Source organism: Cyprinodon variegatus, unplaced genomic scaffold, assembly GCF_000732505.1.
Source record: "Cyprinodon variegatus isolate N-32 unplaced genomic scaffold, C_variegatus-1.0 Scaffold206, whole genome shotgun sequence".
Classification (NCBI taxonomy): Eukaryota; Metazoa; Chordata; class Actinopteri; order Cyprinodontiformes; family Cyprinodontidae; genus Cyprinodon; species Cyprinodon variegatus.
The window spans coordinates 284,768-309,359 of NW_015150659.1; the positions used below are offsets into that span (position 1 = coordinate 284,768).

At 37.9% G+C, this 24,592-nt stretch overlaps 1 protein-coding gene across 2 annotated transcripts in view; it reads right to left on the reverse strand.

Annotated features, from left to right (window-relative positions):
• Positions 1 to 371: 371 nt before the first annotated feature.
• Positions 372 to 24,592, reverse strand: part of grin2a (glutamate receptor, ionotropic, N-methyl D-aspartate 2A) — a 211,569-nt gene continuing 187,348 nt past the window's right edge. The window contains exons 11-14 of one of the 2 annotated variants that reach the window (XM_015380043.1): positions 15,222 to 15,311; positions 13,674 to 13,771; positions 5,781 to 6,019; positions 372 to 3,719 (exon numbers count right to left, since the gene is read on the reverse strand). In XM_015380043.1, coding sequence (XP_015235529.1) covers positions 1,758 to 3,719; positions 5,781 to 6,019; positions 13,674 to 13,771; positions 15,222 to 15,311 — 2,389 coding nt within the window. In that variant the 3' untranslated portion in view covers positions 372 to 1,757. The remainder of the gene's footprint in view (positions 3,720 to 5,780; positions 6,020 to 13,673; positions 13,772 to 15,221; positions 15,312 to 24,592) is intronic. The other variant, XM_015380044.1, reaches the window with a different exon arrangement.

The following is a 24,592-nucleotide window of genomic DNA, read 5'->3' on the forward strand; positions in this document are numbered from 1 at the left end:
TCTTGGAAAAGAAGCAATGGGAAGACAAAAAAAAACAAAAAAAAAAAACTGTATCCACTACTAAGAATCATGCCAATGAACAGATCAACATTTTTGGTTAGGGCTAAACCACCTATAACTAAACCCTCCAAATGAACTTTGCAGAAAATAAATATTTCTCCTCACCAGGAAAATTAACCCTTTTTATTTTAGCCTTATATTGTTTAAATTATGATTATGGGAATGACTGTAATTATAATGAGCTACAAAGCTGAAACAAATAAAGTAAAAAAAGAAAGGTTATAAAAAGGATTATATATGCCCTTTAAATACTGATACTGTAAATCCTAATTAAGAGAGAATAAATGAGAATAGATGTAACTTTATTTAAAAAAAGTAAGATATATATGAAGGGGAAAGGAAGATATCAGTTATGTTTTTCTTTTTTCAAGCTAAATACCCTGTTTTTCAGTGGCAGAGATGTCAAAAACAAAATTTGACATATGCTCAGCCTGGATGAGGTGATGGTGGGCACAGTTTTTATCTTTTCCCTCCATTATATTATCTTTATTCCCTTCCAACATTATTGTTACAGGTTAACTATGTGTTAAGGTCAGAGATCTAAGTTTATTTTGTAAAATAGCAATCCATCCATCTCTAGCCTTTCCTTTTTCAGAAACATGATAAATATGTCTATTTGTGAGCATTTTTTCTTCTCTTCAAGGACAAAAAAATAAACACATGCAAAATAACCTAATACTCCTGATGATTTTTTTTACTAGGAAGCTATGCCTTTTTTAAAATACAAATGTGGGAGAGTTTCTTTTCAAACTAATTGCTATTGTGCTACCAAATAAGCAAACACTAAAATTCTACATAGATTTTTAAATATCATAGCTGAATAGAATAAAAAAGTAAGACTTTTTAATTATTTTATATGTGCAGTGCCAGAAATGAAATCCCCTCAACTGTCCCTTGTTGTCTGTTCTTTACGAAAGTCATTTTCTTTGTAAACAGTATTCACTGATAGCACCTCCATTGTTCTCATCTTTTCATCACCGTACTGTTGTTGACATGATTTTTAAAATAGAAAACCAGTCTAACTAAACCTGCAATCACTAACTACCGGAAATTGCGAGTTGTTCCAGTTTTTCTACTTATTTTCTCACCCTTTTTGTCCTCACCTTCATTGTCAGGTGTCATTGCGGTACATTTTGTAAGCCTAACAAGCAGCACACTGTTAGATTATCTCACTTTGACACCCCTGTTCTTCCAAAATGCTTACATAGTGAGTTTCATCAGTGAAGGTGGAAGTGAAAAAATGTGAAAAGGATAACATTAAATGCATTAGCTCCTTTATCACTTTTTCCTAATCAATCTTCAAAGATTACTGCCAAAACCAATGGCTGTAAATTTTTAGCACATATCAACAAACTTTTCGTATAATACTAAAGCAGCTTTTCTTCTGTAAAGAATCCTTAATATGTCAGTTCTATAAATAGCATTATTTTTGTTTACTTCCTCCTGTTTTTAACTTTAAAGAATAGTGCTGGACAAAAACTGATTGGTACATGAGAGAATGGACAAATATGGTAGAAATAGATTAATAACAATACAAGTAGTCCCAAGTGGGCCAGAAGTTCCTTTTTTGATTAGAATGTAAAAGAGAAGAAAAATGGTCAAGTTGCTATGACATCCCTTAGTGGATAACATAGTTGATAAATTATAATACAAATCCAAAGAGGACTTAGAGGGAGAGAAAACATTTCTTCTATCCACTAAACATCTGATTCCAGACTGGGAATTTTCTTATACACCCGCCTATTGCTGAACTGGGCTGAGTTTAGGACACCCCTTGAGGCTGGGTATGCACTAGTCTTATTGTCTGAGTAAGGCATCACATGCTCTTTATTATACATGTCATTAGTTATCCGTCCATCCCTTGAGCAGTATGAAGAAGTGGATTTAATGGAAGAACGAAGATTGTTCGCATCATTGCGTGTTTTGATAGGAGCTGATCCTAGTGCCAATGCAGGAGAACCTACTGCCAGCTGTTTGTAAATGTCAGAGGAACTACGCCCATGGACCAGTCTGCTGCTGGTGTCATCCCTCAGTGAGTGACTGAGGAAAGGGTTTTCAGAGCCATGGGTTGGGTAGAGGGATTTGCTCCTCTTACTTTCCTCAAGGTTATTGTTAAACAGCATTGGTTTAGACCCACTGCTAAAGAGTCTGCCAGAGTAAGGGCGCATCCCGAATAGATTGGCATACTGGGAGTCAGATGCAGAGTCCAAGAATCGATCTTTTTCTTTCAGGCTGACGCTGCGTGCTGGTCGGCCCGGGTCTGCATCCTTGGGTTTTTCAAGCATGATGTTATCAAATGAGTGCTGACGACTTAGCCTCAAGCGGTTTCTTTTTTGGACATGTGGCCCATCTGTCTGGGGCCAATACAGGCCAAACATTTCATCTGGCTGCTGCTGCTCCTGGTGATGAAGGGTGGGGCTAAGCAAGGGATCACCAAGTAGCTGGTCCTCACTAATGTCATACAAGTTAGCTGTGTGAAGGCATGCATCACAACGATTGTATGGAGATCTTGTTCCAGATGCTGTAGCAGATGCTGCCGAGACATATGACCCTCCTTGTGGGTAGCTAGCAGGTACTTTGGACAAGCAAGAACGGCAGTGTGTCTGTTTGTAGCGATCAATAGATTCGTGAGGGGAAAGGGAAAGATTTTTCTCTTTTAGGCTGTAAGATTTAGAGTAAGCTGAGTCTGGGAGAAGGTCTGAGTCCGTGTGATGCATAGGTGAGGAGTTCAGATGAATGATTGGCTGCTCACACTTTCTGAAGTTATCACTGTGGTCAGAATATATTTCAGGGTAATCCAAATCATCTGCTGCAAGACCATGGCTTTCACGGTAGCGAACAGAGTCTGAATGGAGGCTCACCTCTCTGTCTGAATCAATTGTGTAGATTTTCTCTCCCCCTCCTCTCCCACTTTGGTTGGTTCCACTGCTGACCTGCTTAGTCTTTAAGTAGGACAGCTCCACCTCACTGCAATCCCTAGGGTATTTTGACGTCACGGATCTTTTTTTTAAGTTGTCCTTGGGTTTCAGATGCTTGTTGTTTTCTGGGTCCTTGTAGGTTGCTCCCCTGCTTGAACAGTCTGAGATGTCAGAATGGGCAGTGTCTTCTGGGAGGTAGCGCTGTGTCTTCATAGATATTCGTGGATCTGGCATTAGCATGTCAGGCATTGGAGATGGTCCCGGTGGCATGGAACGCAATGTGTCAGTTGACTTTTTCCACAATGTTCGCTGAGGTTTGGCATTTGTTTGGACGGTGTCAGCACTCACAGCTACCTCTACAGTATTTGGATTTGCATCATTCAGAGTCAGGGGATGCTGCCCACCCTGAAAGATGTAATTATTGAGGTGGTCTTTGTGGCGATTTGCAAGATAAGACTGAAGGTCACCAGTGTCCCCATAGATCATATCTTTGGGAGCATAGCTTCTGTTGTCAGCATAAATGAAGTTGCCTTTCTCTGCCATCATGTCCATGATCATAGGACCAGCTGAGTGCATGAATTCTCGTTTAGGCGAGTTCATGTGGGAGCCACTGAGGTTAGACATGTTGGTCATCTGTTTTGCAGACTTAATGAGTTTAAGCATTTTGTCCTGGGGGCTGAAGTCAAGGTCTGTCTTTTTCTTCATATCGATGTGTACTCCATGGATGCAGCTCCAGATTCCCTGTATGAAAAACACATTAATAAACAAAGAAGGTAATAAATAATGAAAAATGAAAAAAGAGGATATAAAAGGACTAACATACTTTATATTTTAAATTGATCTAATCTTCCAAAATACTGAAAGGTATATACAACATCATTAGACTAATAGATTGGCAGAATTGCAAGAATATATAGAATAACAGCATTGTCTAATAACGTTTTAAATGGGAATCGGCTGTTCTCACAAAAAACAATTTCACTTCAGTGCATAGTTGAAACATTATAATTTTCTTTAAAAAAGGTTTTCTCCATCTCGTCTTTAGAGTGTACTCCTGAAAAAACACTGGTGAAAAATGAAATCCCTTATTACATATTTCTAGTTTAGCAATACATTTAGATCTCCCTGGTCTGTAGTGATACATTTGCAAAATAACAGAAGTCTTAAATGCACACAGTATATATATCACAATAACTAAACTCTTCAAACAATTTAATTGGTGTAAGATGAGCATGTTGTGTTTATGAGGAATCTAGCATGCTAGCAGTAAGTGTCCCATCATTTAGCTCATACGGTATGATACCACTAACCAAATAAAACATAATTAAAGGTGAAGTAAGCATGTTAGATAAATAAAATTGTGCAAACTCATTGTGCCAAACACACAATGTTAAATCATCAATATTATATTTAACATCTGAATAATTTTGTGCATTTGATACAATTATGAAGCAATGTCATCCAGTTTAAAGAAACTTGAAAAAATAAAACTAATTAATCATGTCATTTATTTTCAAATTTGATCTTTCAAAATGAAAAATACATGTTTATGACTCTTTACCTATTAAGAAGTTCAACTTTGTGTGCTTATATGTAAGCATTTAGTGCTACAGGTAATCCAAACTAAAACATCTTACTGACAACAGCAGGTATTTTACTCTTTTCTTTTATACTGCTGTTATGACTCCAAATTAGCAAATTACAAAAAGTTCGATTGTAATCAAACAAAATAGCTTAAAAACATCAATAGTATGTGATATTACCCATGACACACTTATTGTTACATCTTTTGTTTTTACAAAACTGCTGAATTTCAGAGATGAAAATATACTAATAATCCATTTACACCAGTAACTGTTCTTTCACTTATTCCACAATAATCTTTAAATTTAAATTGTTTTTATATTTTATATCCTTGATCTGCCTTAGATGTACTCTAGTACTGGCTAATCCAGACAAAATAAACACCACGTTCTGAGTAATAGTTAATATACTTTCCTTTGACCTTTGTGGTTAAAGGGAATTAGGCTGTATGCAAGAGGAACCTTTGTATATAAAAAAATGAACAATGTGTCTATTTTTCACCGTCACACACTAGAAATACTACTTTTCAAAACTTTAGGAGTGTTGTGCTTCCTAATGTTTTTTTTTCCAAGCCTATTTGTACAATACAGGCCAAACATACTGTAGTAGATTATAATCTAAACAATCCTCTAAAAGGTTAGGAAAAAACAACTACTTTGCAAATATCTATTTATCTTTCCTTAAAGTTTGATCTCTTTTTATTATATAATACTGTGTTAATATTCCCATCTAGATTAACACTGCTGTAAACACAACATAAAGACACTGCAGTGCTTTTAGAGATGCATGTGCATGTCTTCTGTTCTCGCACACAATGAGGAAAAATGCTGACCTTTTAGGAGAAAATAGGATAGATTGATTAAATGTGGGTTGCTGTGGTTTCATCCAAAAAAACAAGCCACAATTAGGGTCTATTTTTGTCGATAGTCAGGGCTGCCTCGTGATTCCCCCTCCCACCTCCTTCCCCATCCTTGCATCTTCTGCAAAACCCTCCCTTCTTTTTCTCTTTTTAAGTTAATATCTTAGTTTTGCTGTTCTTTTTCTGTGGGAGAAAAATAAGACAGAGGTATTTGACCTAAACACTGCAGCATTAGCCTACGACACATCTGGAATGTTTCATTTTATCTTGTTCTGTGATCATTAAGACAACTCTTGCACCATTTTTTGAAATTCACTATTTTTACATGATATTAAACACCATGTATACAGAATCCTTACCCTGCTGATGGAGAACAGAAGCCCTGGTGTGCCAGAGCAGACTCCGGTGAAGCAGTATCTCAACCTCCAGTAGAAGAGATGCTCCGAGACAAATGTGATGAGTGAGAGCCCCATTGCGGTGGCCAGCATGTAGAAGACCCCCGCCATGTTGTCTACATCAAGCTGGCTTGACATGACCTCGTTCTTCTCATTGTGACAAATTCCTGTCAGCCACTGGGCTTCTAGTTCTTCCATTTCACCTAAAAAACAAATGCATTGAAGTAAAACCATCCTATGGCTTCCAAAAGTTCGCTAGATCATTCAAACATCACAGGATTTAGACAACCATAAAGGAACTCATTCCGGCACAACTGCGTTTTTAGTACTTGGCAAAAAGGTTTTTCACTGCTCCTTTCCCCACCGCCTTACCACAAAAATATGAACACTGGCATCAAATCTGCACAAAGATTTTTCCTTACAATCTGCAGGTTTTTCCTATAGGCTTCTGCGCCTACATCATCAGTTTCAGCCTTCCTGTGGAGGAGCAAACATCATCAGGACTTTAAACAGCTTTTTAGCATCATAAACGGGGTGGGTGGTGGTATGTAAAGAGGTCTAAACATCACCAGTAAGGTTATCCTGCAAAAAAAATTCATATGAAAAATCTGAGACCTGTACAAATACTTGAGCCAGCAGTTAAACAGATCATGGATACTATAATTGAAAATGAATCACTGTAAACTGATAAATTAAAGAGAGTAAAACATGAAGTAAATTTTAGATTTGGGGGTTGGGATTGTAAGGTGGAATGTGGCCGAAAATTACTTACAATATATCTTGCTGCAGGTTGTGATATATCTTGGTTATATCAGGTAGGTCTTATCCAGCTTTTATTTGCTAGCCGTAGTGTGAGCTCTACTAAACCCATAGAATAATCCAGTAAGAGACCCTTTTGCATGCTACCATGCAGGCCCAACCCCTCACCTTGGGGGTAGGAATGGGAACTTCTGAATTCTACTGATACTGTTGCAGTAGAACTGCTGAGTCTCTCCTTGACTCCCTGCATGCTGTCTCACAGTCACGGAAAGAGCTGCCGTGAGTCCTGTTCCTTATTCCCTGAAAGCTGTCTCACAAGCACAGGCAGCTGCCTCATCATGAAAGTCCCACATGCAGTCAGAGCAAAGAAATAGAGATGATACCTTTCCCTTTGAAAATATACAACACATGTGCAAAGCTGCCCATTATTCCACCATGGATTACAAAGCGGGATAAAAAATATAATGAACTGTAGTATCTTTTTATTAACTTCTCAAACTGTTGCACTAAAATATTATCTAATTACCACACAGGTTAAATCACTTATTCACCTCGAAATTAGATGTAAGCATTTCAGATTTAGGCGATGTATAAAAGGTTAGACCTTATTTCATAAAGCAAGGTTTACATAAGTTGTGTTTCAGCTAAATTTTAAATAGGATGACATAGTTATAAATACCCATAAACCGCATCTTCCACCATGAGCTTTTTCACCAGTCTGTTGTAAGTGACCGTATTCAAGCCTTCTTACCAGTATAGTATGAGCCATGGTCAAACCCACCACTGGGTGGCATGTTTTTTTTTCAGAAGCAATCTCCTTACTATTAGCAGCTGATGTTAATATTCAAGTTCCTCGGCCAGTATGCCAGCTAGTCTACAGTCAACATTCAGGTTGAAACGTATACCTTTGTATATCTCCGGTGACAATAAATGGGGGATTACTTCTGTTACTTACAAAGACAATATATGGCAAAAACAATATGCATAGATAACTGCTAGGTTTAAACCAAGATGGGGGTTCTTTATCCAATATCTTATTTAAAAGCACAATAAAATGTAAAAAAAAAAAAATGTAAGAAAATAACATTTAATTGTCTCTGCCATCTTAGTTGATTTCTGCATATTCTTAACTGATCCCTGGTCTCAAATGTTGGTCCCGTTTTAATAGATTATGGTTAGTAATTCTGAATTTGTGGAAATATTTGTAAAAACTAAGCCGTATTTTCTGATTTACCTTTATCATCGTACTTTGTAATTATTATTGTGCATCACAAATTGTACCCGAATTTTAGGAATCCTCACAACCTTAAAAAAAATACACAATTTGGAGATGTATATTATTTGTGGTCTTTGTAGCCATCAGTGTTCCCAGACAGAAATCTAGACAACAGCTAGAAAACTGACCTAAAAATATGTTTCCACACCTAAAGGCTTTGTTTAATTTCAGACTGATCAGAGTCTGTGGTTTCTTTGTTAAGAAAAGAAAGTAAGAAAAGCAACATAGACCTTATCTTTTCTCATTCCCTACTCTGTGTACCATCCCTTCTGTCTTCCCTCCCACTCTTGCTTTCTCTGTGACATTTGGCGTGTAGCTAATCCAATCTGTGTCATTCAGGGACAGATAACTAAAGCTGCTAGTGGGAAAAGACAAATATCATGGTGGTTCTCAGCTACATATCTCTGAGTACAGATTTACTAACACATCATTACTGCTTTCCTTCAACTGAAGATCATTTGTCTTTCTGCAGATACTTAATATTTATGAATACACTGAATGATGTAGCAAAGGGATACATTTTTATTCATAAAACAGTCAGTAATAAGTTTAATCTTTATTTAAAAGCAAGGCTAGGACTGTCAGGGTTGCACTAAGACCAACATTTGACCCAGATATTTTTGGTCATAATAGTAAATAATTTACAGAATAATGTAAGAACGACTGTATAGCTCTTAAGCATGTTGTTTGTTTAAAGTAAAACATGAGAAGTACATATTTGATAAACTTAACAAAAATATATATAAAAAAACACTTTTGGTTTTGCTTCCTTTTTCGAGATTAACTCAAAGATCTAAAACCTTTTCTACATATATAATATAACTATTTCCCTCAAATATTGTTCACAATCCAGTGTAAATCTGTGAAAATGAGCACTTTGCTGAGATAATCCATCCCACCTCACAGGTGTGCCATAACAAGATGCTGATTAGACACTATGATGACTTATTGCTCAGGTGTTTCTTAGACTGCTCATGATGAAAGGCCACTCTGAAAGGTACAGTGTTGTTTTTTAATTAGGGGGGTCTGGGGACTCAGAAAACCAGTCAGTATCTGGTGAGACCACCATTTGCCTCACGCAATGCAACACATCTCCTTTGCAGGAGATCAGGTTGTCAATTGTGGCCTTTGGAAGTGGTGGTCTACTCCTCAACATTTGAGATCAGGGTTTAGATTAAGAATATGCAGAAACCATCTAAGATGGCAGAGGCCACTAAATGTTATTTTCTTACATTCTCACCTCTTCAATGATTGTGGGAAGTTGCTGGATAATAGCAGGAACTGGTACACGCTGTCCTTGCAACATGAGGCCTTGCATTATCCTGCTGCAACATGAAGTGATGTTCTTCGATGTATGGCACAACAATGGGCCTCAGGATCTCGTCACACTATCTTTTCGTATTCAAAATTCCATCAATAAAAGGCACCTCTGTTTATGCTTCATTCTTCATCCATAACAGAAGCTTGCCCACAATAAAAGGCCACTGAAAGGTGCAGTTTTATTACACAGCACAATGCCACAAATGCTGCAAGATTTGAGGGAGTATGCAATTGGCATACTGACAGCAGGAATTTCAACCAGAACTGTTGCTCTTGTATTGAATGTTCATTTCTTTTCCATAAGCTGTCTCAGAAGGCCTTTTAGAGAAGTTGGCAGTACAACCACCCTCACAAACCGTAGACCAAATGTAACCACACCAGTCCAGGACCTCCACATCCAGCATGTTTACCTCCAAGATCGTCTGAGGCCAGCCACTCGGACAGCTGCTGAAACAATTGGTTTACATAACAAAAGGGTTTCTGCACAAACTGTAGGAAACTGTCTCAGGGAAGCTCATCAGCTTGCTCGTCGCCGTCATTGGGGTCTCCACCTGACTCCAGGTCAACGTCATAACCTACTTGAGTGGCAAATGCTCAAATTTGCAGCCGTCTGGTATGTTGGAGAGGTGTTCTCTTCACAGATAAGGTTTTCACTGTACAGGGCAGAATAAAGACATAGTGTGTGGCATTGTGAGGTTGATCTGTTTTCTGATGTCCGTGTTGTGGTTCGAGTGGCCCATGGTGGCGGTGGAGTTATGGTATGCGCAGGCTTCTGTTATGGATGAAGAACGAAGCTTGAACAGAGGTGCCATTATTGATGGAATGTTGTATACAAAAAGATAGTGTGACGAGATCCCGAGGCCCATTGTTGTGCCATACATCAAAGAACATCACTTCATGTTGCAGCAGGATAATGCAAGGCCCCATGTTGCAAGGACAGCATGTATCATTTCCTGCCATTATCCAGCAACTTCACACAGTCATTGAAGAGGAGTGAACGTAAGAAAATAACATTTAGTTGTCTCTGCCATCTTAGTTGTTTTCTGCATATTCTTAACTGATCCCTGATCTGAAATGTTGAGGAGTGGACCACCACTTCCAAAGGCCACAATTGACAACCTGATCTCCTGCAAAGGAGATGTGTTGCATTGTGTGAGGCAAATGGTGGTCTCACCAGATACTCACTGGTTTTCTGCGTCCCCAGACCCCCCCTAATTAAAAAACAACACTGCACCTATAAGAGTGGCCTTTCATCATGAGCAGGCAAAGACACACCTGTGCACTAATCATGGTGTCTAATTAGCATCTTCATATGGCACACCTGTGAGGTGGGATGGATTATCTCATCAAAGGAGAAGTGCTCACCATCACAGATTTCGACTAGTTTGTGAACAATTATGACTGTGTTTGTGGAAAAAGTTGTAGATATTTGAGTTCATCTCATAAAAAATGGGAGCAAAACCAAAAGTGTTGCGTTTATATTTTTGTTGAGAGTATATACCGCATACTAGGCCTTCGTCTTAATGCAAGCACTCCCCATATGATGCTGTTTCTGATTATTTAAAAGATGTTTTTTCTGCACTGAAGCACTCTGCTTTACTCGGCAAATTGTCTTCAGGTGCAGTTCCTGTGATATTTAAACATGTTTTTTGAAAGAAACCACACCCTGAGTGAAAGACACCACCCTTCTTGCTAATTATAGACCAAATTTAAAGCCACCCTTAACTTCTACGGATATCGAGGAAGTGGTCGATTATCAGCTGAATTTATTTTTATTTTTTTCTGGAAAGTAGACTGAAAAAAAGCTACATATTATTTTAAAAGTTACTCTGTATATTCTTAGCTGCAGCAGTGCTCCATAAAATTTAACATTGGTAAATAATGATCAGTTCTTGGAAGATTTGTTTGTTGTACTCATTGTTATATTCTACATTTACCAGTTACAATCTCTTAAAATTAATGGATGAGAGTGTTCTCTAGCTGGTGAAGGTGGAATCAGGGGTCTTCCTTTATTTTTTTTAAGGTTGGTTGATCTTTGCAATGGTTTGAAAACAAACTGTATCACACTGATGTTGATGGGAGGCTTGCTCTACATACTGTGACAAAATGCCCAATTATGTCAGAAATTATAACTAGCAGAACTGGGAAAAAATACTGATGATATTCACATACTTTAGTTCAGAGTCCATCCAAAAAGTCTGACCTTACAGGGGTCATCTTTTGAGTACATTTATACCTACCTTTATCAGATTCAGGCCTGGTCCCTGCAGTGGAAAAAAAAAAGGGGGAAAAAGACGACTACACTAATACACCCAGGTTCTAATAATGGTAGCTGCAATGGAAGCACAGTTTAACTAGTTCATTTGGAAGCTACACAGTTGTTTTTTTCTTAAACATAAATGGCATCTCTCCCTTCTCTTTTAAACCACCAGGAGAAAAGGTAGTTACAGGTATGTAATGCACACACCTGTGCATAACAGACATGGAATTTACATATGGGTGTCTATGAAAGGGTTACTGGTATTAACCACTGAGCCTTGGTCTAATGAGCTGGATCTTCTGTGTTTGGCCTTCCTCTACTCTTTGTTGTAGGGGGAATGAACTTCTTACTGCACTGGACTTTGTATACTGCAGTGATCATTGAGGTGAAGACAGATTCAACTGCTTCTTCTGCAATGGCCCTTTGTGGCTTATACTTTGCTCTAGACATCAGTCAAGTTAGCAGTCTTTTCAAGAAATTGTGAAATGTAAAGTCACAATGTTGAAATGCTTTTTTCTAAGTCATGTTTATTTTTTAAATTTTCAATGTTTTAGAAAATGTGTTTTTCTATGATTATAAGATATTATCAAACAATAATTTAAATGAAAGCTTCAGATATACGACTGATGTATCTATGTAAAACATGATATTCACTTCTTACATATCAGAAGAAATAAACTCCACAGATGTTCTTAGTTAAAATACAAACATTTGTATTTTGTCTGTCACATCATGAGTATTTCTAGACTTTACAGTTTTAAGCACTAACTGTTGAATATCACAAACTCACCAAAATATAAAATAATACTAGCATTCCTTTACTTGTTAAGGATCTTACTTTACAAACAGCTGGAGAACAAACCTTTTACATTTACAGACAACCGGTAAATTAATAATGATAATGATAATAACAATAATGATAGAGAGAAAAGACAAAATGGAATCTTAATAAAATTGTTACTGTTGAAGTTTTTTGAACCTTGAAAATAATAAATGTTCTCTCTGAACAATCTCTGCAAAGCACCTTTTTTTTAAATACAGAATTGTTTTTATCTGATTAGGCAGAATCTGTCGGGATACCAACTCCCCATCATCGATCATGAACCTTGCTTCACTTTCTCTTCTCCCTCACCATTCCTCAACATGTTCTTTTTGTGCCCTAGCTTTGACCTTCACACACATGCACCGTCACATTACCGATAGTGTCATCACATTTTCACCTTTTCTGTTTACCCTCCAAATATCTTTCACCTGATCTCTATGATTTATCCCTGCTCCCCACAAAGCCTCACTCCCTTGGTTCCTCACCTTTATCCTTACCTTTGTGAGTGGTATAGAAAGACAACAAATGGAGAAACACTGAAATTATCAGTTGGACAGAGTTGACGTACTCTCAGTTAAAGTCTGCAATGGATGGCTGCTTGAAAATTAAAAAAGACAGCATGACATTGATACAGAGAAGATGCCAACCAAGCAAAACAAAAACAGTGAAACCTATTTCTGACAGTCTTGTTCCACTTGAGTTCTGATAGGAATCCATGAAAGGGAGAGCCACCAAAATAAGCTCTAAAGTTAGTGTTTAAGAATATTCCAACACACAAAGGGCCTTTCCATTAAACTGTAACTGTATCTGGCATTGTAAAACCTCTGTCCCTGCATAAAATTATCCCTTCTTTTCATTTCAGTAGCATCCTTCTACATAAAAAAGCCTTTAACATGAGTACATTCTTTTTTCAGTACAGTAAAACAGAAATTCACATTAATCTGTAACTGGGCTACACTTATTGTTTCTTATAATATTCTCTAAAAAAATAATCATAAATAAATTTTTGTATATTTAGTTGTATTTTTATTTATATATTAATTTCTATCATCAAAGTGCTTAAATACAAATAATGTTCCTTAATGTGTAACTTAAACAGAGGCTAATCTCTGTTGGCTACTTTTTAAAATGGAAAAGACAAGAAAACATACTATTTGAAAGAAACATGTGTGCTTATTTAATTTAACTCCATGTATGTCTCTCCATCTATCAATATAATTTTCTGGATTAAACCTTTAGACTTTGTCTTCTGTCAATATCTCTCCTCTCTCTTGTCTGACAGAAATTCACTGCTTTGGAATTTTCATTTATCTGTGCATTTCTTAAAGTTTAGCTGGATAATGTTTATTTTATCTTTTTGCTTTATTAGTGCCATCACGAGTTCGGAATCCGGTGTGGTTGCGTGTGAGTCATTCTCACCATCTCCGATGATAGCCAAGATGGCCAGATCCACCTGCCGCTTCCAGAAGGAACCTTTCTGCAGAGCAATGCCATAACCAGTTGTAGCAAATATGTACCTGAATACACGATCACATGAAAAGAAACCCGCAAATCAAAAATTGGGATTATTCCAAAGAGTATAACCATTTTTAAGAAATATTTGCTATTGGCCATATCAAGACTTAAACTTAATTTAAGTCTTAAAGAATTAAATGAAATTAAAGGTCACAGATATAGAAATCAAAAATGAAAAACCTAATCTGATTTTAATGGAAGATATTTCTGTTTTACACAATATAAATTTTTAACCTTTACCAAAGCCAAAAGATTTTTGCACTGCAAATCCACTCCCCTCTAATCAGTAAATTGGTTAACAACGGTGCCTAGGTACCTTCTTAAGGTAGTTACTTGCACTGAACTCCTCCTTTGTTTGTTAAAATAAACTTTTATGTTTATACTTCAGTTTTGGTATCAGACCCTCACAAATTGTCTCTTTACTAAGTATAATAACGTGTCAGAATGTAAATTGGGGTGGCCAACTGTAGTTCTCGAGACTTAGATTCAAACAAAAATTTCTCTGAAAACACTAAGTCAGCTTAGTAAATGTGTGCCTACACAAGAAGAATGTATCTACTACACCTTAATAAATAATACCAGACCTGTTTGTGGTGCTTTGACACAATGATGGAAAACAATCCAAAAGGGAATTGGGCATATGCACAACACTGTACAGCACCATTGTTGTTGCCATACTCTGAGTGTAGCATGAGTGTGATTCTCTAGAAGCCCACTGATGTTGCAAGCATCTCATAAAATTTCAGAGAGGCAGTAACCACAGAATCCCATAAATTGAGTTATTACACGTTACTTTACCTAGTTTCAAAAATGTTTGCTTAAAAACCTTTGCATACATAAAGCACTGGTTTGATTACATATTTTGTATTTAGGCCTGGGCTTGTCTTCATGTGGATTGGGCCTTAGAGGCATTCCCACTCTAACTCACCTGCTTCAGATGAATAGCTTGTTACCAGCCTGCAGAGCTGAATGCCATGCAGATAAAGGTTAAGTTGTATTGGAATAGGGATGCATCTAAAAGTTGAAGAATAGTATCGCTGCCCACCCTTGATGAAGATGGTGTTGTCAACTTGATGTCCAGTGTTAGCTTTTCTCATAAACTGGACTGAACATCGCTTAATACAAGGCTTCTCTTGGTTTTTTAGGCCAATGTTTTTTGTTGCTTTTTTTTGTGTTGTTGTTTTTTTCAAATATCATCTTCACTAACTGTTTTGAAAATAGAAATGCTCTGTGGTTTTGATCTCTGTGGTAGAAGGGAATCCCTTTCTTTTCTCACAGATTTTAGGCATGTTCCCAAAATGTCAGCTTCTTTCTGTCACAGCATGATTCACTGTCCCAAAATAAACTATCCTTGATCCACTGTGCCTGAGATGGGCAATGCTATAGAGTACTTTCTTTACCAATAGTCTGGATGAATAGCTATCTGTTACTTAGATTTGCAGCTGTATTTACCCGCTGCCGATGGTGACCAGCTTACACCCTTCATCCCTTCCAGCCATGTAGTTCAACACTGCAGCATCATAGATGAAGGCATCCAGCTTGCTGTGAGGGACAAAAGAACAGAGAAAAATGACAGAAAAGAGACATTAAAAAGGTAGGTCTTTCACATTTTTTTAAAAGACAGAGTGAAAAGTAAACATAAGGAGTCAGAAGGCAAAGCATCTTTTTTTACAGAGTGTTGGTTGCAGATCAATTGTGAAGTGTTAAATCATCTCCAATAGGCCTGCAATCCAAGCGTAACCAAACACAAAGGACATAGAGTGGGTTGACAGTTCAATACAAAACGCTTCACTGATGATAGGGCCTTGGAGGTACATAGGCATTCCTAACCAACTTCACGCCCAGATAAATGTTTACCCTATCCTGCTGTTTTTCTAATTTCAAACACTCAAAGACTTAAAAATAAGTGGAAGATGGAAAGAAATAAAAAGTTCTAAGGCCCTGAATGACATTTCTAATGTAACTGATACTGTCACTGGAAACTGCTTTCTTCCTATCTCAATGCATGCACAAACACCAAGCTCAAACATTCTGATCCCTGCTAATGGACCTGTGACTGGCTGGCATTTCCTGAATGTCAGGATCACCACTTTAACAGAAACTAATAGCAGATAGTCCTAGTGTGCAACTAGCTTTACCTACCACTGTCAACAAGCAACATGTGTATCCCAACATGTAGAACAAAAAATCTGCATTGGTATTGTAGGTCTGTATAATTAGCTAAATACTGTAGAATTAAAACCAGTGCCTTTTTAAATGGTGATAAATATATATATTTTATTAGTTCCTTGAAGGTTTCATTCTGTTTTTAGGTTTGAGTTATTTTAATGCCTTAGCTCATCAAACTAATATAAATATAGCAGGCAGATATTAAACACAGAATGTAGCTTTTTAATTGTTTCATTTAATAATGGACAAAGGTACCAAAAAAAAAAAAAAACATCAACAGAAAACATAACCTGACACATTTAAGCAGGCTATAAAATCTAAAAAAGTGACATACAGTAGTAGCCCTTCAAAATTTCCATACTTCCCTTGATGGTCCTTTTTAAACATCTAAAATATTCTTTTTGTCATGATTTGTGGACATTAAGATCTAAAGAGAAGCGTTATCTCCTGCTCAGAAGATGTAATTCAGTGAAAGGATGGGCCATTTTAAATGGCTGCTACTGTATAGTTTTTTCATATGAAGAAATTAATATAAACAAAGTTTATCATCTATGAGTCTAGAAAATGTGATAAAGATATTTCTAACCCCCAAAGCACATGGCTTGTGACACTGCAGAGAAAATTTTTTGTCCTAAACACTTTATGTGTACTAATTGCTCTGCTTATAATCAGGCTCATGTTTTTCAGATTATATGGCATAAATCCAATATGTTTGGGAATAAGCTGGGAATGTGCTTTGGGAATCTGGCCAAAGTCAACATCTGCATTGAAGTAAACACTGAAAAAGGGTGGCTCCTCAGCCTTATGGCCAGCCTACTAAAATTATTTCAAGAGTGCTTTAAAAATGAATCGAGGAGTTAACTAAAATATCCAGAGCATCTAAATCACAGCAATTCCCCGTGAGAAAGTCTGACCTTCACTTGTCTCAGTGAAGGTCAGAGTTCATAATAAAACAATAAGAAGGAGACTGGTAAAAAAGTTTAAAAGTGAAAACCATTGTTAAGCTTAGGAACCCAAAGGCCCATGTTATCTTTGCAAGAAAACATGCTGTTCTTCCCCAACATGCTTAGAAAAAATATCTCTTTGCTGACTGGAAAAGGGAACATTTTGGAAGTTGTCTCATTTCATCTGGTGTAAAAATAACACACAACTTCATAAAAGGAACAACATAACAGTCAAACAAGTTGGTTGCAGTGGGATGCTCTGGGGTTGCTTTTCTTTTTCAGGACCTCGACAACTTGCTATAAGTGATGGAACCATGAATTCGGCTCCCTACAAGAAAAACATGAAAGAAAATATACAGCCATTAGTTCACACTTGCAGCAAAAGACAAGGAATTCCATCTTTTCATTGACAAAGTAAAACAAATGATCAAAATATACATTTTTAAATGACAACCTGTAAGCCACCAAAATCTTTCAAAATCAATATGATAGCCATCTAGTACGTTAAGTTGGTAAAGGGTTATCAATCTTTAAATGCATAATTTCATTTTGGAGAATTAAACCATTTTAACAATATAGAAGTGTGTTCTTGTTGTAGACCAGCGCTACTAGCCATTATTTAGAAAACGACTTTCTTGTTGAGCAAAATGAAGGTGCCGAACCTTTGACGTGAACCCAAGTTTCGAATTCTTCAAGATCCTTTTGCTAGCCAGCAAAAGGATTTTGCACGGCAGACTGCTATGTCAAGCATATCTTCTGCCTATTCATGATCTAGTCAAGGGCTCTGCTGTCCCGCATTGGGGGGTGAATCGCCAAGACAATTGAAAGAAGGTGAAACGGCATTCTGGAGCTTAGACAAGAGCAGTGGGACACCAGTGCAAGAACATCAGTGCGAGAGGACCTGCGTCCCCCTCTGGAACTAAGGAACCATGAGCTCACTGTGAAAACGGAGCACCAGAGCAGAGAAAGAAGCCAGCAGCTTGCCATTGCCAGTTCAGGAAGAGATTGAAGAAGCACAGTGGTAGATCAGAGAAGCCCACCAGGGAAACAGCATCAGCGGGGAGAAATACAGGCTAACTGCTGAGGATTGGTTATGTCTGCAGCAAAGACAAAATGCTGAAGACGGAGTAGAGGCTATGGCTGCCACAGTAGGTATGTTGTACATCGGAGAAGGATCAGCAAAGCTTGCCCGGGCAGACAGTCGAAGAGTTGGGGAGAGAAGGCCTTGGCTGACCGATGTTTGCGCTGGAGGTAGGACCGAGAAACAGTCCTTCTAGGGCTACATTAAATAAGCTTTTTTTAAAGTGGCTATAAATCTTCTTAGAAGCATTACCGCTTCATCCTTCTTTTATTAATCTCTCCTCTTCCATTTTTTATAATAAAAAAGCTTTGTCTCCATTGCCGGCCTCATTGTAGCTCACAGCCACATTTAGTCCCTGATTGAATTTCATGACACAAACGTATCATAAACTTCAGTTTAATCAACTAATTCACGAAGAAAATTTTGAATTTTCAATTAAAGTCGTTGGGAAGTCATATTTCAAAGTCAAATAATTCTGGCTTAAACATGTATATAAATGAAAAAATAATAAAATAAAAAATCTTGTCTTAAAATCTGTGTGTTTGTTTCGTTATCTTATGCAGGCCAGTTAGTTATATGTCAGCCTGTACACCTAAATTTGGCCAATCATATATCAATGGTCATCTCTCACTCAAATTTTTTCGGTCATAGCATCTTGTTTCATATGTCGCAGCTAATATACGCAATGGTTGAAATAAGAAATAAGAATAATTTACTTTACCATTGAGTTACGTCCCATTGTTCATGGGGATGGACGTCTTTGGCAGGCGTAGAGCTAACAGAATTGGCAGTGTTGCCAGGCAAGGGCTACAATATGTACAGCTGTAAGCCTTTTACACCAAAGCTTCCCTGGCATCCTCTTCCACAACAACTTCGTCCCCGCTTTCCTCCTCTACATAAAAAATGTATGACGGAGGACTCATCCATGACCTGCGACACAAAACTGTCCTTCTCTTGCATCTTTCCGATGTCCATAGCATTTCTTGGCAGTGCCGTTGCTAAGTGCTACTTGGTCCCAATGTATTTTCCCATTGGCAAAATACTAGCGCTAAGTTGCTAACTGGTTAGAAAGATGCTTCCGACAAACCGGCCACAACCAAACTTGCTTGCAAACCTTCCACCACAACAATCCCTCCCCCTTGATAAACAACCAGTCATATTCACTTTAGTCACTCGTGTAAAGTCAGGCACCACTTGGGAGAATTTGCAAATGCAATGGTCGGAACACTACAACGGTTGAACTCCTTATGACTTTAAGCAAAGGGAAATTCACAGATGACACAATCAGATTTCACCAAATTCAGCAAAATCCAATTCATCACCTTTGCCATGCTAAATTTCATCGCCAGATTGAAGGGGCTTTACAACCACATTGGCTGTACAGATAATTTTAGCAAAACTATGCACACTGTCATGTCCCTACATAGCAACCAAACTATGAAAATTAATGAGGACTGGTAGTGACTGTCATGATCTTGGTGCTGATGGTTTGGTTTTTTCCTTTGCTCCTTGCTCAGCTGTCTAATTGGTTCTGCGGCTGATTAACGCTGATCATTTCCACCTGGTTCCTCTGCTATTTATGTTGTGTGTTTGCCTCCCATCAGCGCCAGGTTATTCGAGCGTTTTGGTGAGACTAACTCTAGCTTTCTGAAGTCTGTTCTCATTATTCTGATGTGACCTGTTTCTGTCTTGTGGATCCCAAGTTTGGCCTTGCCCCTGTCTGCTAATTTTGTCTCATGTGTTTCCTGGATTCTACCGGCTTCTGAACCTGGACCTGTTTTCTGACTTCGGCCTTGGATTTCCCCTTTGGACTCTGTTGCTGCTCGGCGTCGGCTGGCGCCCGCTCCGCTCCCTCTCAAGGAACTCTGGGGGCGTCGCCCGCAGCAACTGCGGTCAAACCTCCCGTCTGATTTCAGCTGTGTTCTCCGCAAATGGACTGAACTTTGAATCAGGTTAGTGACTTAGCTTCAAGTCGTATTCAGCTCCACATCCAGTCACTGACCTGTATTCTCCTATCTCTGCAGAGATCCGAGCAGCCCAGCACACCTGTTAGTTTTAATAAACACTTTGAACTTTCCCACTGCCTGTCTTGCCTTGAATTCTGGGTCCAACTTCCTGAGATCATTACAGTGACTTATCGGAATATGTGCCGTTTTACACTTAAATAGAGAAAATTTTAGTAGCTCTAAAAAAGATAACAGTATTAGACTTTGACTAAGTATAGAAAAAACTGTTAGACATGGTTTAATCCATAATGTAGGTCAAATAAAAAAATACTTACTTGAACTTGTCCTCTGAGTTTAATCATATGTTCAGCAGTATCAGGTCCCAGGTGTTACAATTGTGTATCATTTTATTTCTCAGTGGTATTATCAAACTAAAGATTTCTTATAATTACCTAATAAACTTCCTCCAACAAGGAGCTAGATTATAGATCCACATAACAATATATTTGATACATTATTAGTTTTCTGTATTTATTCTATGAGTAAGCTCTAAAAATACTTGCCAATCTTCTTCATATATAGCTCTTTTACTATTAAATCTAAGCTGCTATTTTTTTTTTCTTCACCTGATATTGTCAGAGCTCTGTAATGCAGTATAATTGTCTTACTGATGCTATTAAGAAAAAGTAAGTAGAAACAAAACTACTGTTGCTAATGCAAAAGGTAGATAAGACCCTTTCTACTTATAATTAACCCTCATTGCCACAAAAATGTACTTTATGCTTTGTTTTTTTACTTTAACTTCAAAATATTTTCGAGTTACTGTTAGTGAAATCAAAGCTGGTAATTGCTGACTATGTCACAAATCAAGGTGTATATGTACACGATTTTATTGTAATAAAAAATAAAGATGCCTATTTAAATTCTCTGGGTCATGGCAACCACAAAATAGGCTTAAATTGGAAGGCAGCTTGATTTTGCCTCAGTTTTTTTTTTTCTGAAGACATTTCAACTCCTCTCCAGGAATATTTGTCAATTCTGTTGGCTCGCACCAGACCAATCTGTGGTTGGAGCTCTGATGTATTTAAACAGATTGGAGGTCCATTCTCCTAAACACATTCCGAATCAGATGCAAATCAAATAGCCAGCCCTTGTTCTTCTTGATTGTTGGAGCCTTTTCCTAGATCTGAATGAATGAAATACTCTCATTGAATACTTTGTTCTGTACAAACTTGAATGTACTGAATACACAATCAAACAAAAATCATCAATGGGAATCAAATGTTTTAACCAAAGGAGGCCTGGATTCGGAGTCATACACAACAGTGGGAAAAACACACTAGGGGCTGATCCACCTTTAATGTAACATCGTTAAATCAGGTCAATATGAGGCTTAATATAGTGTGCAGAATCCTACAACTCCTGGGCATGCCCCTGTTGAGGTGGCGATTCCCCCAACTCCTGGACAGTCTGTGTGGCAATGTGATGGTAGATGGATCGAGACATGATGTCCCAGATGTGCTTAATCGGATTAAGTCTGGGGAACGGCTGTCCAGTCAATAGGTTCAATGCCCTCATTTTGCATGAACTGATGACAAACTCCAGCCACATGAGGTCCAGCATTGTCCTGCATTAGGAGCAACCCAGGGCCAGCCACACCATCATATGGTCTCACAAGTCTGAGGTCTGAGGATCTCATCTCAGTACCTAATGGCAGTTAGGCTACCTCTGGTGACCTCATGGAGGGCTGTGCCGCCCTCTAAAGAAATGCCACCCTACACCAATACTGACTGAACTGGTCATGCTGAAGGATGTTGCAGGCAGCAGATCGCTGTACACAGAGTTTGCAGACTCTGTCACATCTGTCACATGTTCTCAGTGTGGACCTGCTTTCATCTTTGAAGAGCATATGGCACCAGTTTTTAAGGTGCCAATCCAGGTGTTCTCTCGCAAATGCCAAGCATCCTGCACAGTGGTGAGCTGTGAGAAAAAACCCCATCAGTGGACATCGAGCCTTTATACCATCCTCATGGAGTCAGGTCTCTGGCAGTGCTCCTCCTGTTTAGAAGTAAGGTTCCTGCTGCTGGGTTGTTGCCCCTATAGCCTACTGGCCTGTCTGCTGGTAGCGCATCCAGCCTATGGACAATACACTGGAACCGTTAGCAAACCTTTTTTTTTTCACAGCTCGCATTAATGTGTCATCCCTGATGAGCTGTAGCTTCCATATCCAATCCAATCCAATTCATTTATTTAGCGGAATTTAACAGCAAAACGTTTCAAAGTGCTGCACACGCAAAAATAACAGGTACCTCCACCCCTAGGTAAGTATAAAACAATGAATATAAATATTATAAATGCAAGTGTGTCTTACTAATTGGCAATAATTTCCACCAGTTGTCAATTTCATTTGCAGCAGCAACAGCATGTGAAATTAATTGTCAATCAGTGTTGCCATGTAGAAGACAGTTTGATTCAATAGAAATTTGATTTAATTCAAGTTATATTGTGTTTTTTACTTATTTCCTTTATTATTTTGAACAGTGTACATTAGGGCTCCAACCACAAATTGCTCTTGTGGCCAACGGAATTGACAAAGACTCCTGGATGGGTGTCAAAACTGGGTGTCTTCAGAAAAAACTGAGCAAAAGTCTAGTTGCCTCCAATGTAAGCTGATTTTGTGGTTAAAAAGTGAAGTGATAAAGCCTCTGTCACACCTTGATGATTTAGCCAGCATATGCCTGATGTACGAAAAATCTTGCAAATTCGCTGGCAATATGTCGGATAAAGTATGGGTCAGTTCTGTAAAAGTTATGAGCACTCTGAAGCACGCTGGCACACGTCGACATACGGCAAGTATGTCTTGATGTATGCCAGCGTATGCTCATAGAGGTACGTCAGTCATAAGCTACAGGTTAGTTATTTTATTGTTGACATAAGTTAAGTGTAAGTTACTTATAAGACGTTGCATCTAGCTTATCCAAAACCTACGGGTAACTTGTGCATAACGTATGCGTACCTCATCAAGAACTTATCTCCAACACATATCCATGTATTTGACGTGTTCCAGATGACTGCTGGACGCGTTTCTAATTTACAGCTACCATATAATGGCATATTGGCAGCATTTTGGAATAAAAAGGGGTTCACAGGAGGACAATGTCAGTACTCCTCCAGACTTCATCCCTATCAAAGGAGAGTGTGCATAAGTTAGAATGTTGTCTGAACTAAGTTCTGGACTCGTTAAGGATACTCTGTGTATATGCCCAAAATTGAAAAAATATACGGAAAGCTCAGCGGATGCCAGCTTTTTAGAAGATTCTGGGACGTCAGATGTATGCTGGCTAAATTGTCAAGGTGTTACAGGCGCTTTAGGTATTATTTACATTTAGATTATAATGTGTCAACAAATTAATTGTAACAGGATTTATATTTGTGTCTGTAACAGATTTCATATTAAACTTGTCAGCATAATGTATTATGTGACCTAATTTAGCTATCAAGCCGGTTGCACTCAGAATTTCCAACCTTATCACTCATATCACTTAATACATCTTGTATTACTATATTATACATACTGTATATATGTGCGTGTGTGTGTGAAAAATCTGTTAAAATAAAGTGTGAGATAAAAAAAAAAACTGAACACAAGAGAGCCAGGAATTCAACCAAACGTTTATGTAGTGGTGAAATTATACAGTACCCTGGCTGTAATTAGCTGCTATTAACTCAAATGCAGTTCACTAGCAAAATGCTTACCTGTCTTGTTTCATAGATGATCATTGTGGTTAAAATAGTCACTTCATCTTTTCTTCTGCTTTTCCAATAACTGACCACAGTTTAATGTTATCTATTTCCACAAAAAAAACTTGAAAAGAAACAGTAGGAGTCTTACAAACTGTAGTGCATATTATGCTGGGAATACAGATGACAGGTCATCCATCATGAAATATAGAGGCCTGGCTACAAAGGGGTTTTTGTAGCCAAAACCTTTAAAAACACAGAAGGCCAGTTATGATTTATTATTGTTTCAAACATTTATAGGTATTGTTGCCTTCAGTCAATTTCTTTTTTAAGCGTTCTTTATTCAGCAGACTCAAGCTCATATTAAAATAGTTATACACATAGTTAGAAAAAATCTAAAATATTCTCTTTTTCATTTGAATAAGCCTTGGACCTTATTTTTTCCATGCTGCTAGCCTTTACCATTAAGTCCTTGTTCCTTTCAGTCTTTTATTAACTTTGTTTTCTTACTTCTCTTGACACCTTCTCACAATTTATTGCCTTTGTTTAAGTAGTTGCTTTTTTTCATTCTCTTATCTCTTGCCCATTTATTGTACTCACTATCTTTTTATTTCTTCCAAAGGAGCTTTTTTTCATTGGATCCTTTACACCAGGGGTGCTCAAGTCCAGTCCTCAAGAGCTACTATCCTGCAACTTTTTGATGCAACCATTTTTAACACACCTGAATCAGATGAGTGGCTCGTTACCATGCCTCTGCTGAGCTAAATGAGGGGATTGAGCCTTTTGATTCAGGTGTGTTAGAGAAGAGATGCATCGAAAAGTTACAGGATGGTAGCTCTTGAGGACTGGACTTGAGCACCCCTGCTTTACACCATCCATTTCACTTTTTTTAAATCCAATTTTGACTACAATTTCCTATTTACCCAAACCATCTCATAATTA